Genomic DNA, 13101 nt, shown 5'->3' on the forward strand with positions numbered 1-13101 from the left:
CTTTTGCAAGCTTTAGAGCTCAAGACTTTTCTTGCTAGTTCTTCTTATGTTTATATTAAGAGGTCATGTAATAGTTTAGCGGATAATTTAGCAAAATTCCTTAATAGACATGCGGATGTGCATTTATTCTAGATGTCGGGAGAAATCTAGAAAGGAAGAATGGTTAGATATTCTATGTAAACAAAACAATGTACGTTCTTTAAGTTAGTTGTTATAAAATTTCCCTTATCAAAAAAATAAATAAAAAATACACGTACGGAAGTATCTTTTCGACTTATAGAAGTGAAAAAGTAAGAATTTGGCCCGTTCGTGCGCATTTGGATTACCAAAAGCATAGAAGTCGTTTGAAAAGTCTTTTTTTTTTGTTTCTAGAAATCGTTTTGAAATTCGACATCCAAACTGACTTCTTACTTTTTAACTTTTGGAAATCGAAAACTTCTAAAAGTAAGAAGGTCAATTTTTTGTTTTGCTTTTGACTTCTACTTCCTCTCTCCAAAAAGGCAAAAGAGAGGCAACAGCCAACAGGATTACCACTGGGGTACGAATTGGACCCTAGTGAGTTTGATTACTCTGTCGACTCTTCTTCAAATCTCACTTTGCTATCTTTCTAATGAAAAAATAAAAATAGTCAATGAATATTCCCGCGCACGCATCTAACTACCGTGTGGAGTGCTAGTCAGACCCTCTCTCTATTTCCTTCGTCCAGAAGAAAACCAGAACTAGAAGTTCGATCTGTCATCTCATCTTACACACACATACTCTCTCTCCCTAATTATCAGTAACGATGCAAGAAGCAGAACTCCAAGATTTGGCTGATGATGCCGATTACGCTGTAGCTATCGCATCTGAGAAACCGGTAATCTATCCTCCTCAATTCCGATCTTAATATTGTAATCTTGTTTCGAAAATTTGTTTTCTTGGAACCCTAGTCGCATTAAATTCCCCAATCCAATATGGTGTAATTTTGTTTTGGAAACCCTAATTTACCCGATTATTAATTCACTAAACCTAAATTTATTACTAGACTAGAATAGTTGATTCATTAGGGGAATGAATTTTTTTACACTTTTCTTCTTTGTTTTCCTAAGGCACCCAAAAGTATTACTCGAATGGATAGCAAAAAGAGCGAACCAGATGGAGCTGAACTTGTTTATTTGAAGGATAATGTGACGATTCATCCAACTCAGTATGCATCTGAAAGGATAAGTGGTCGGTTACGGCTAACTAAACAAGGGGCTTCTGTATTTTTGGTAATTATGTTATGTCTTCTTAGTTTTTGTTAATTACTAGGCAATGTTTTTAGTGATTTATAATTTGCTGATGTGGAATTTTTTTTATCATTGATAACAGACATGGATACCTTACAAAGCTAGCCCTAGTGGTGCTGATTCAATGTTTCAGAGTTCGAACCCGAATTTACTAGACAGAGGTTAGGTTTTGCTGCACAATTTGGTAGTTTAAATGTATTCTTGTATGTTTGTTATGGTTCTTGGTTTTAATTGAGTGTTACCTGTACAGATAGAAGTTTATACACTATTAGGGCAGTTCCTTTTACTGATGTGCGATCTATTCGTCGGCATACTCCTACTCTTGGCTGGCAGTATATAATCGTTGTCTTGTCATCTGGTAAGTGAAGTATGTCATTCCAAAACTTTTAGTCATTTCTATGTTTTTACACCTTTGATGAATGCTTGTTAAGGGTTGGTCAGCATATTTTTTCATTTTTGTTGAGTGAGGTTTATACTGATATATAAGGGGGGTGATAGATGATCCCACTTAGTTGTACGTCATCATGTCATATATGTACTACATAACACTATGTAACAGGGGTATGGGTAGCCACCAGTCTGAGGAAATTTTTATATGCAACTTTGAAACTGTTTATGAACCTTTGGTAGGTGAATTAGAATCCTGTCTGTGATTTATTATTACCATACATGATAAATGACACTAACTTCTATTGTAGTCCTTTAGATTATGCATCAAAGATGTAATTGAGAGCTTTGTGCAGGACTTGCATTTCCACCGCTTTACTTTTATAATGGAGGTGTTCGGGAGTTCCTTGCTACACTAAAACAACATGTTTCCCTTATCAGGTTGGTTTTCTTTGTTTTCTTTCTGGGCGTTTCTATTTACTATAAGGCTTATGGTCTAACACAGCGTAAAACACATGCACAATGAACACAGACACTTTTTTCGGTGTCAAACAGTGCGATGTAGTTACATCCTTATTGAGCCTAAAATCCAACATAATCTAAGCATGGTTCTAGTAAGTAGTAACCTATGTACAATTGGTGCAATACTTCCATCAGCTGTGTGCACTGGTACGGTGGTTTAGACGTAATAGCCAATAGACTGATTGAGTGATGCATATAAATTATATGTGCAACTGTCTGCAGATACTTACTTAAGTACTTAATGGTGTAGAACTTCCGCGTAGGGCACAGAAAATGGATTTGTATATGAACTCTGCATGTCTCATAGATCTTAATAGTTAATACCAATGAATGTATGTAGTGCGTAGTATATCTTTCATTTCTCTATCGTATCAATACCAACTGCTCTGAATCTCGATGAACCTATAGTCTAAAAGTCGTGTGATGGCTCTTCCAAAACTGTGCTTGATGGTAGTGCCGTTATGATTAACTTTCCTTGAGTGCAATAGCCAAGTCATTTGGTGTCAGCAATTACCCATGTTCGTTTTACCAATTTGTTTGTATTGATTTCTAGGTCCGCAGATGATGCCAATGTGTTCCTCGTGAATGATTTTCAAGATCCTCTTCAGGTATTTATACTTCTGAAACACTGAGAACTTAATGTTAGCAAATTACTTTTTATTATTAATGTATTCAAGGAGTGCTGCTTATGCTTACATGTGGGGTGTGGTAGTAGGAACAATATCTTTGCTTCTGAATTATTAGTGACTTTTCCCTAGGATTTCGATCGGATGTATCTTTGGGTATTTTTCAAACTATTAGTTTACTGTATGAGTGTACTTTTATTAAGACAAGACGATAACAGTTATGGTGCTATATTTGGTGTGTGTTAGGTCACCCATTTTTGTGCTCAAGTAATTTGTTTTGGGTTGTTGGGGTGAAAATGCTAGACTGAGCTGTGGGTTTGTTGGTACTAGACAGGCTGGATGCCTGGATCTAACCTGTAACATTGAAATTTCTTGTTGTTGGATCTATACTTGAACCATGATGTAAGAGTCAGCGTGAAAGAATGTGATTGGAAACAGGAAATTCTCGGTAATAATGAATGTCTGATTGAAGTATCTTCATGGAGTGTCTGGAGTTACCAGTATCTAGTCTACTTCTCAAAACACGGTGAATCTACTACATGCTAGTCGACACACTTGAGTTACATATGCCCCAGGTGTCAGTAAGTTGTATTTTATGTTAAGGTCTGGTGAAATTTCAAATGTGAGCTAGTTTATTTCCTTCATTCAATGTTAACTGTTGTTTAATTAAGAATACCAGAAATTTGCTTGTATAGACTATAATTTATCATATTGATTGGGTTACTTATTTTTGAGTAGTCCAGTAGTGTAATGTCAAGCTGCTTTCACTGCAGAGAAGCTTGTCTTCGTTGGAGCTTCCTAGAGCTCTTTCAATTGCAAATAGTGCATCTACCTCAGTAATTCCGGCCCCTTCTGGTGAAACCTCTGCTAGGACGGATGATGGTCTCAGTATTATTCAGCATACGGGGAGGAGACAAAAGGTTAACGATCCTGCACGTGATATTTCAATTCAAGTGCTGGAGAAATTTTCACTTGTGACCAAGTTTGCTCGGGATACTACCTCTCAACTTCTCCGGGAAATTCAAAGTGACACTTTCAGTGCGAATGACAGAAAGAACCGTATCCCGGCTCCTCTCTCAAATAATATTACTGAACCAGAGAATAGCATTGCAAGCGTTTCAGATGAAATACCGGTGGCTGCAGATCCTCATGAGGTGACTTTTTAATCTACTATGAAAATTTTAGATTGTTGCAAAATTCCTATGAAAGTTAAAATCTTACGTAAGCTAATATTTCATTAAGATAACCTAGCAGGGCTAAACATTCTAGCATTGGTAGTAGGTCTATGATCTTTCATTAACTAATCTTTCATTAATTTTAGTGTTTGATCTGAGATATAACTGTATATGATGAGAGTTATATTGATCATCAATATTCCTGAAGCATCTTTTGAATTTTTATTTCTCGACGTGAGTTTCTTTCGCGTGAAGCATGTGGTTGGTTTCATAATTTTTTTAGTATTCAAGGTTTCAAACTCTGCTGTGCCAAATGTCTTGGTTAGAAAGCAATACACTTTGACCAGAACTTGGTGGAACTATTTTGATACATTCTGACAGAATATAGATTGTTTGATAACTCAAGTAACTAAGACATGTAACTTTAAACTGTGAGCTATGGATTCTGAAGCTACTCTAGTATTGTTTTGACAATATGAAGAAAAAGTGACAAATATTAAGGTCTTGTCCCTCCAATCACCACTATAACTGAAATGAAATATCACAATCACTCTTCAGCATTAAAACTTTGAAAATGCATGCAACTCTTAATGGACTTTCCTGGCAGAATTTCTTGAGGCATAGTGGCAACCCATTACAAATTCCTCTTACAATATATTCATAGGCATACGAAAGCATTCAAAACTTTGAACCATGCTTGTAAATGTCAGTGAAGTTCGCTTGAAGAATTTCTGGAGACAGTTCACTTCTCTTGTTATATCTGCTTTAGATAATGTTATAGAGATCAGATTGTGGTATTACATAGTGTTGCTTGTTTCTAATCTCTTAGTTGCTGGAGAATATATTATTTATTGCAATCACATCTTAGGAATTTTGGTAAGGTAGTAGCTTCACACATGTATGTTACATGTCTCTATTGCTTTGAGAAATGATCACTTTTTTAAGACCCTATCATTTTTGTAGACAAGCCCATCAAGACCTATTTTTATAATTTTTCCTGTTTCTTACGAATAAATTATGCTTTCGGCATTTCCTTTCATCTCAAATTTATAATATGCCCTTTTTTACAGGTTGATAAGATCTCGCTGGTTTGGGGTAAACCACGGCAAACTCCTTTAGGAGCTGGAGAGGTGTGTTTTTCTGTCTCTAGAATATCTTCATTTTGAATATGGACTCTTGAACATTTAATATCTAGAAATATATTGTAGTTCTATAGTTTCAACCTGCAAGATTAATGTCGTAATGCTAAATAAGCGGCTGTAAAAGTCTGATCAACTAGGTATCTACTCTCTTTTCATGAGAACAACCTTCTGTTGAGGAAGAAGCTGAATCACCATTTTTAGCAAAGAATAAAAATAGAGAAAGAAGCTGAATCACCATTTATTTTTTTTGCCTAATTTATTGTAAACTGAATGATTCTTTCTACATGTGTGGATGTTGTGGGTCCCAGACATACTTTCAGCATTAGGCTAGTAGAATAACTCCTTCCTTTATCAGCATTTGGTTCTTTAGCATCTGGTATTATTATACTGTCACTTCCTTCGGAGATTTCACATTAATTTTTTTTTTACTATCCGATTTGTGCCATCAATTTTTATTCTTCTTAATATGTTGCTGATCTTTGTGTGCAAGTCAAAAGTCGTTATCCTCTTTGTGTAATGATGATCGAAAATGTCTCTTCGGCTTATTTTGAGTTCATTAATGTAACTTATTAGATATATGGGATACTAACAGTTTTCAAGATTTCTTAATATGAGTTGAAATGTTTTTGCCTTGTACAATTCATCAAACTAGTTGCTATTATTAAATATGATGTCTTACCTTCGTGTTAATGGTGCTGAGTTTGCTTTTATTAATATGCATTTGACTGTTTTTGAACTCATGACCACATAGAATGGTTGCCACATGGAATAGTTTTTTAGGCAAATGAGAAATTGTGTTATTATTTTTTTTCCTTACGAACATAGTTATCTTTCCAGTGGGCTACTTTCTTAGATGCTGAAGGAAGAATCTTGGATTCAACAGGGTTAAGAAAGAGAATATTTTATGGAGGAGTCGAGCATAGACTGCGAAAAGAGGTTTGTAGGTTAAAGTTTTATACTTAACTAGTCGAAAATGGAAGCATGATATTGATTTTTCTTCTCTGATCGTTTCATCGTTGGTATGTATATATGATCAATCTGATGTGTGTAATGGATGCAGGCCTGGAAATTCTTGTTGGGCTACTATGGTTATGATTCGACATTTGCTGAGAGGGAATATCTAGCTTCAGTTAAAAAAGAAGAATATGAAACAATGAAGCGCCAGTGGCAGGTTCTAATCACTTCTCTCAGAATATGTTTTTTTTGGTTTGGTTCCTTGACTTCATACTTCATTTACAATACCAAATTTGAAGATATGAATTTTCATTACATTTCATGATTACCTTCTCCCGTGGATACATATGTGAGTTTGCATTAGTTCCAATTAGCAATTAATGCCCGTGACTCCGGGTGCATCAAATTGATGAAGAACAATTCTAATAGTTCAGCCTGGAGTGCAGGAAATTCCACTTAAAATTTATATAGAGCAACTAATCACACCCAAATTTCATATTTGAAAGTATGAGGCATTAGAAGATGCCGTACTTCGATTCTTGTATTTTTATCATCGTCATAAAGAAGTAAGATGGAGATTATTACATGAAATCTTCAAGTTCATTTGCCTTCTATTCCTCTTTCAACAGAAATAGTTATTTGAACAATTGGATATAGTTCAGTTTTTCTTATTTCGTCTTTCTCCTGATTAAAAAATTATGGAATCTTATGCTTGAATGTTTCTATCTACAGAGTATTACGCCAGCACAGGCAAAAAGATTTACAAAGTTCAGGGAGAGAAAAGGCCTCATTGATAAGGATGTGGTATTACACCGTGTAGCCATTTTAAAGAAAACCAGTGTTACTAGTCTTTACACTTTATAATACTAATCGTATTATAATCCTAATTGTGTTACTTGCGTTGTTTTTGGTTTCAAGGTGAGAACTGACAGAACTGTCTCATTCTATGATGGAGATGACAATCCCAATGTGAGAATTCTACGAGACATACTGTTGACTTACTCGTTCTACAACTTTGATCTTGGTTACTGCCAGGTAAATACTTTTGTGTCATTTTGTTTTCATGTCTAATGAATTTATATTTCATCATATTTTGTGTTGAAGCTGCTAATCTTGAAACAACCTTTCCTGTTCTTTTCGTAGGGTATGAGTGATCTCTTATCTCCGATATTGTTCGTAATGAAAGATGAGCAAGAATCATTTTGGTGTTTTGTTGCACTGATGGAAAGGCTTGGACCTAATTTTAATCGTGACCAAGCTGGCATGCATTCACAGTTGTTTGCATTGTCAAAGGTATGTACAAGGAAATTCTTTATAAATTTACAAGTATTACACATAAACGCAGGTTAATAACATACTCTCAATTCAAAATCCAACCTAATTGGCTAAATATAGGGGAGAGTTTTGGCTTTATAATATATTTTGGTTTATTTGTTTAATTTTTTTTTCTGGTAAATGTAAAAAAAAAAAAAAAAATCCCCAACACAAATATAGGAGAAAAAATAGCGAGAAAACTAGTGCTGGTAGTGGTCCTAACCCCAAAACAAATGAGGAACATAGTGCAGATATGCTTTTAACATCTGTGGTAACTTGTCTTGTCACATACTACGGGAAATATTGCATGTGAGCAGTTACCTTGGCCACGATCTCCATGCATGCTTATTTATCAAATAGTGCATTAGCTACAAAAATATGTATTTTAGATGAAAACTGAAAAGAGAATTGTCAGAAAGAAACCTTTTCCGACTATTTGGAAATTCCATCCGATTGTATGTAGAAGCAACTTGGTCACGAGTAAATTAATTGCAACAGAGGATGGAAAAGTTACTGCCCTCCCAAACTACAAAAGGTATAAAGAAGACCAAAAAAAGTGATGACCACTGTGTAATATACAGGTTGTGCAAACCATTTGGAATTCTCAAGCTGCTTGAGTGAGCTAGTGAGGTAGTTGATTTATGTAAAGAAAATCTGGGTGCATTTGGGATCCCCAACCATGTAGAATTAGTCTCAGAATTGAACAGATCTCTCATCTCTCTAGTGACTATTTTCAAGGAGCCTTGAATATGATGCTGAGATTGATACTGTTCTCCTTAGTTTCTATTCACCGTTAAATTATCCATTTATTCCACCTAAGAATATTATGGTTGATATGAAACTAAGAAATCACCTCCTCTTTTCTTGAAGAAATGTTGGGCTCTAAACTTAGAGCTACCCCACATTAATTGTACCTGGTTAATCATGCCAAAAAGTTCACTTTTAAAAGCTACATTTAGATCCCCTAACTGATAGCAATGCATCTAAGGTATTGTATACACTGGCTGGTGGTGTGAGACTACTGAGTGCCACTTAGCCGTTCGTCATTTTTCTCTTTGGTCGATGTTCTCTCATACTAGCGAATTACAGGTTTTCTCCTTAATTATTGTATTCTTGTTGTTTTTTGATAAAAAATCGTAATAACTGTCTACATTCTAATGAACTTATCTTGAATTGTGCCAGTTGGTAGAGTTGCTAGACAGTCCGTTGCACAACTATTTCAAGCAGAATGATTGCTTAAACTACTTCTTTTGTTTCCGCTGGGTGCTTATACAATTTAAGAGGTAAGGTTTTCAGTAATTAATGGATGGAAACCCTATATCACATATCCTGTTAATTATATGAGTTTGCATTAACAGTGAAATTTTATTCATGTATCATTTAATTGCCCGTCCTAGATTTATTACCATATATGAATACATGTGGTCGGACAAATGATAGAAGTAAAGTTTAATTTTGTGGGGGTTCAATAGAGAAGAATCTTGGTGCAAGATATGTTGACGCATTACAATCTTGGATAGTAACTTCATATGTTAGCGGGAAAAAAAACAAACAAGAACTGCTTACTTTGTTCTAATTGCTGAGCCCATCTTCAAGTAGATAGTAACTTCATATGTTATTTTTTCACATTTAAGTTTCTGGCATCTTAATCGCTTATGTGAGTGGTGTTGCACTAGAAGCTCCTTAGAATTTTGTTGCACATGGTAATGTTGGCAAAGCAGAAGTGTTTATGACAGTATAATTGACCAAGGATGTCATGGTTATCTATGTTGCAATTTTGTACAAGTTTTTCTCTCTGGTTTTGCTCTGTTGTTTTATCCAGTTTCATCTTTTGTTTTTAATTTTATAATTGATTTGATGAGTAGTTTTGGCACTAAAAATTTGATGATTTAGCTAATAATATTTTGAAGTTTCCGGGATTCACACTAAAGAAGGGTCAGAGTAGCCTTAAACAGTGCTTTAGACTGGTGTCGCTTGTAGTTAAGGTGACAGCAAAACAAGTTTATAAGTTACTTATTTAGTTACAAAAGCCGTCATTGAACTTATTCATTGTCGGTTGAGGGTTCTTGTTTCAGCTAATTGAATCCATTAGATTTCAATGCCTGGATTTGATATTGTTGATTTTGATCATGGATGATTATTCTTTTGCTTGTCTTATAGGATTTGAACTTTGTTTTACATTGTGCTTGTTGAATATTCTTAATTTATGCGAATAATGAACATGCTTATTCTCTATCCTTTGTTTCACAAGCATTTGCCGCCATCGAAAAACATTATGATAATTGGTTTTCATCTTTATTGATTCTAAGGGAGCTTGAATATGAGGAAACAATGCTTTTGTGGGAGGTGTTATGGACGCATCATCTATCCGAGCATCTTCACTTGTACTTGTGTGTAGCAATTCTGAAGAGGCATCGAAAAAAGATAATGGGTGAGCAGATGGATTTCGATACATTATTGAAATTCATCAACGAGCTAAGTGGTCACATTGATTTAAATGCAGCCCTAAGGGACGCAGAGGCATTGTTCTTCTGTGCAGGTGAGAATGGTGAAGCATGCATTCCCCCCGGCACGCCCCCATCCTTGCCTGCTGAGGACACGTCTCTGATGTACTCTCAACAGGATGCCGATGAAATACTGTAGGTATTTAAGAAGAGAGATCATTAGTACTTACTTCCAGTAAGATCTGTAATTATACTGTGACTAATTTTATACCAGTATTTCATCGAGCCTCTGGTTATCACTGCAATTCTTTCAGTTACCAAGTGTATATCTTAATAATATAATTGCACGTTTTTCATGTTGTATATCTTTTTTTATTTTTAGCAACGACCTTCAAAAAAGACTAATATGCTTCTCAACAATTGGCCTAAGCCAAAACGGAGATATGGACCAGCAAATAGAGGAATTGTTTGTTTTAATCCATTGTGCCAAGGCATGAGCAACATAATTACATAGTAAAAAAACAAGCAACTAAACAGAAAGAGTAACACTGAATGTCTTTAAAGATAACATTTGTTCTTGGATCATCATCAAACCTCCCAGCCCAAAATTGGTCGTTGAGATCGTTTGTGTCACTTTTAATGGCGATATGAGTAAGCTTTTGTTCAACAACTTCTTTTTGAACTGCCCAAATAGCCACCGCCTCAGCTTCAGTGGCAGAATTACATAAAAAACAATTGATGCACAAAAGAAAACTTTATTTGAAAAGTTTTTCATCACATAGCCTGCACCTAGGAGCGTGCAACGGACGATGCGGATTAGGGATCACCGGTGTCCATTCCGTCAAAATTACGGATTTGGAAAATTCAACCGTGTCCGGTCTAATCACCCGCAGATTTGACATCAACGGGTGATACTGACCGGATGCGGATTAACTGTGAATTTAATTAAAAAATAAATAATTACTGCATACAATTCAAAGACCCTTGGACTGGAAATAAGTACTGCAAACTTCTTAAGCTATTGCACTAACCAAAATCACCCAAGCATCCAACTGAAGACTAATACCCTGCAATATGATACAAATACCTTAATTTGCGGGTCCGAGAACTTACTGCGGTCCAATTCAAATGCCCTTGACCCGAAAATAAGTACTACAATCCACTATTAATCGGTATCTAAAACACTTCCCTAAGACCTAATATAGTAATATGGTATCATGCTCATGTACCTGAACGATAGGTAGGTAAGACCATCTTAGGTTATAAACACACAGATCCATTGGAATTCTACCGTCTAACTCCACTAAGTTTGCATATTACCATAATCAATAAGTTCAATCCGACGTTAAAAAATCGGTATCTAAAACACTTCCCTAAGACCTAATATAGTTCCATGGTATCATGCTCAATTGCTCATGTACCTAAACGATAGGTAGGTAAGACCATCTTAAGTTATAAACACACAGATCCATATGAATTCTACCGTCTAACTCCACTAAGTTTGCATATTACTATAATCAATAAGTTCAATCCGATGTTAAAAAAAGTTACATCTATCTAACGCACTAGTAACAGTTATCAAACTATCACTTTCATCTGGAAATTATAAGGTCAGTTCTCTAGTACTCCTATTTTTATTTGTTTTTCTAAGATTAAGCAGAAGGATCATTACACGCCATACGGTGCGGGTGAACCCGCGATTTTCAAAATCCAACCGTGATCGAACCGTTTAAAAGTGCGGATTTGAAAATCCCACCTATATCTGCCCATAAATCTTGCGGATTGGGTTTCACCCGCAATTTTACGGACGGATACCCACAATTCCGGATTTTTTGCTCACCCCTACCTGCACCATTATCCAGGGAAGCTTTAGAGAGTTGGGCCCTAAGGTTTGGACTGTTAAGGAGAACTCCAAACCAGGCTTTGGATCTATGATTACTGTAAGAGTGAAACTTAACTTGAAGAAACCACTTTGTATAGTAGGACGGTGGAATACGGTTGCTGGAGGAGTTACCTGAGTTAGATTTCATTGGGAGAGACAACCTCTGAACCTTTGTCAAAATTGTTATTATAGATCATGATAATGCAGAATGTCATAATGTTGATGATGATTTAAGAGTAAGAAGACTCACCAATATTGATGAGTACATTAATTATTGTCATGAACTTGCAGGAGCCGATGGAGTAGAAATTTATGACGATTTAGACGTGATGCTGTAAAAAATTTGTGGAGCTAGTCAAAGACAGAGTAATGAGGAAATAGAAGGCCAAGAGGAGATAAGAAAAACCAAAAGGTCCAGAAGAACCGAAAGAGACTACAAAATAAATACTAGAATCGTTAATAAACATGTGCTTCAAAGTCACGACTTACAAAAAAAAAATATCATTGATCATATTACGGGAAAATTTTCAATCATTACTGAGTTTGATAGTATGCAACACGATTTGATTGACGAAGGAGATACAAATGCAAATGAGTACTTTCATGAGATGAAGGAGGTTGCTGCTGTTTTGGTAACTACTTTCTCTTTCTCTAAATCTCATTATTTTTTTATTTACTCGATCTTCTATAATTCTTTAAATTCTGACTTAAGTGGTAGCTTTGTCTATTCTGAATTTGAATGTTACTCCCTTACTCATTTAAGATGCACTATGAAAGTCTTAAATTGGAACTGCCGAGGTTTCATAGGAAAGGAAACTAGAGATCATTTTCATCATCTGAATTCTTTACATGCTCCAGATATAATTTTTATTTCAGAAACTAAGATTAATAATGACAAAATACTAAAACTCATAAGTTTTCTTTGCATGCCTAACAGAGTTTATGTATCCTCAGTGGGTGCAGCTGGTGGTCTTACTCTCTTATAGAAGGATGGCTTTTCACTAGAAATTGTTGACAGTACAAATAAAATGATACATGCTTTAATTACTAACCCTAGCAAAGGAGAGTAATTTCGCTCTCTTGTGTCGATGGAACTCTTTATAGGGTTGATCAATACAATCAGTGGAGCCATATTAAAGATCTTAGCAACATAGTTAATATACCTTGCGTACTCATTTGTGACTTAAACATTACCATCACTACACGAAATCAGGGAATTTGTAACGTTGAAAAAAATACTAGCATCTATATATTGTAACGTCAAAAAAACGTTGGAATGCCATTATTATTAGTGTTAAAATATTTTATCAACGGTTCATTTCGTTACAATAAATTTTTATTAAATAACGGTTCCACTCGATGGAATAAATACACTAACGGTTATCTA

At 35.3% G+C, this 13101-nt stretch overlaps 1 protein-coding gene across 1 annotated transcript; it reads left to right on the plus strand.

The window, feature by feature from the left end:
- The first annotated feature begins 651 nt into the window (after window positions 1–651).
- LOC113348367 (TBC1 domain family member 15-like) lies at window positions 652–10195 on the plus strand. The gene is made up of 15 exons (XM_026592091.1): window positions 652–856; window positions 1089–1250; window positions 1351–1429; window positions 1519–1626; window positions 2012–2096; window positions 2731–2785; window positions 3577–3957; window positions 5049–5108; window positions 5958–6056; window positions 6181–6291; window positions 6807–6878; window positions 6993–7109; window positions 7218–7367; window positions 8571–8671; window positions 9698–10195. The coding sequence occupies exons 1-15, from the start codon at window positions 785–787 to the stop codon at window positions 10029–10031; spliced, it is 1986 nt and encodes a 661-aa protein (XP_026447876.1). The 5' UTR covers window positions 652–784; the 3' UTR covers window positions 10032–10195.
- Window positions 10196–13101: the final 2906 nt, after the last annotated feature.

Source organism: Papaver somniferum, chromosome 2, assembly GCF_003573695.1.
Source record: "Papaver somniferum cultivar HN1 chromosome 2, ASM357369v1, whole genome shotgun sequence".
NCBI classification, from domain to species: domain Eukaryota; kingdom Viridiplantae; phylum Streptophyta; class Magnoliopsida; order Ranunculales; family Papaveraceae; genus Papaver; species Papaver somniferum.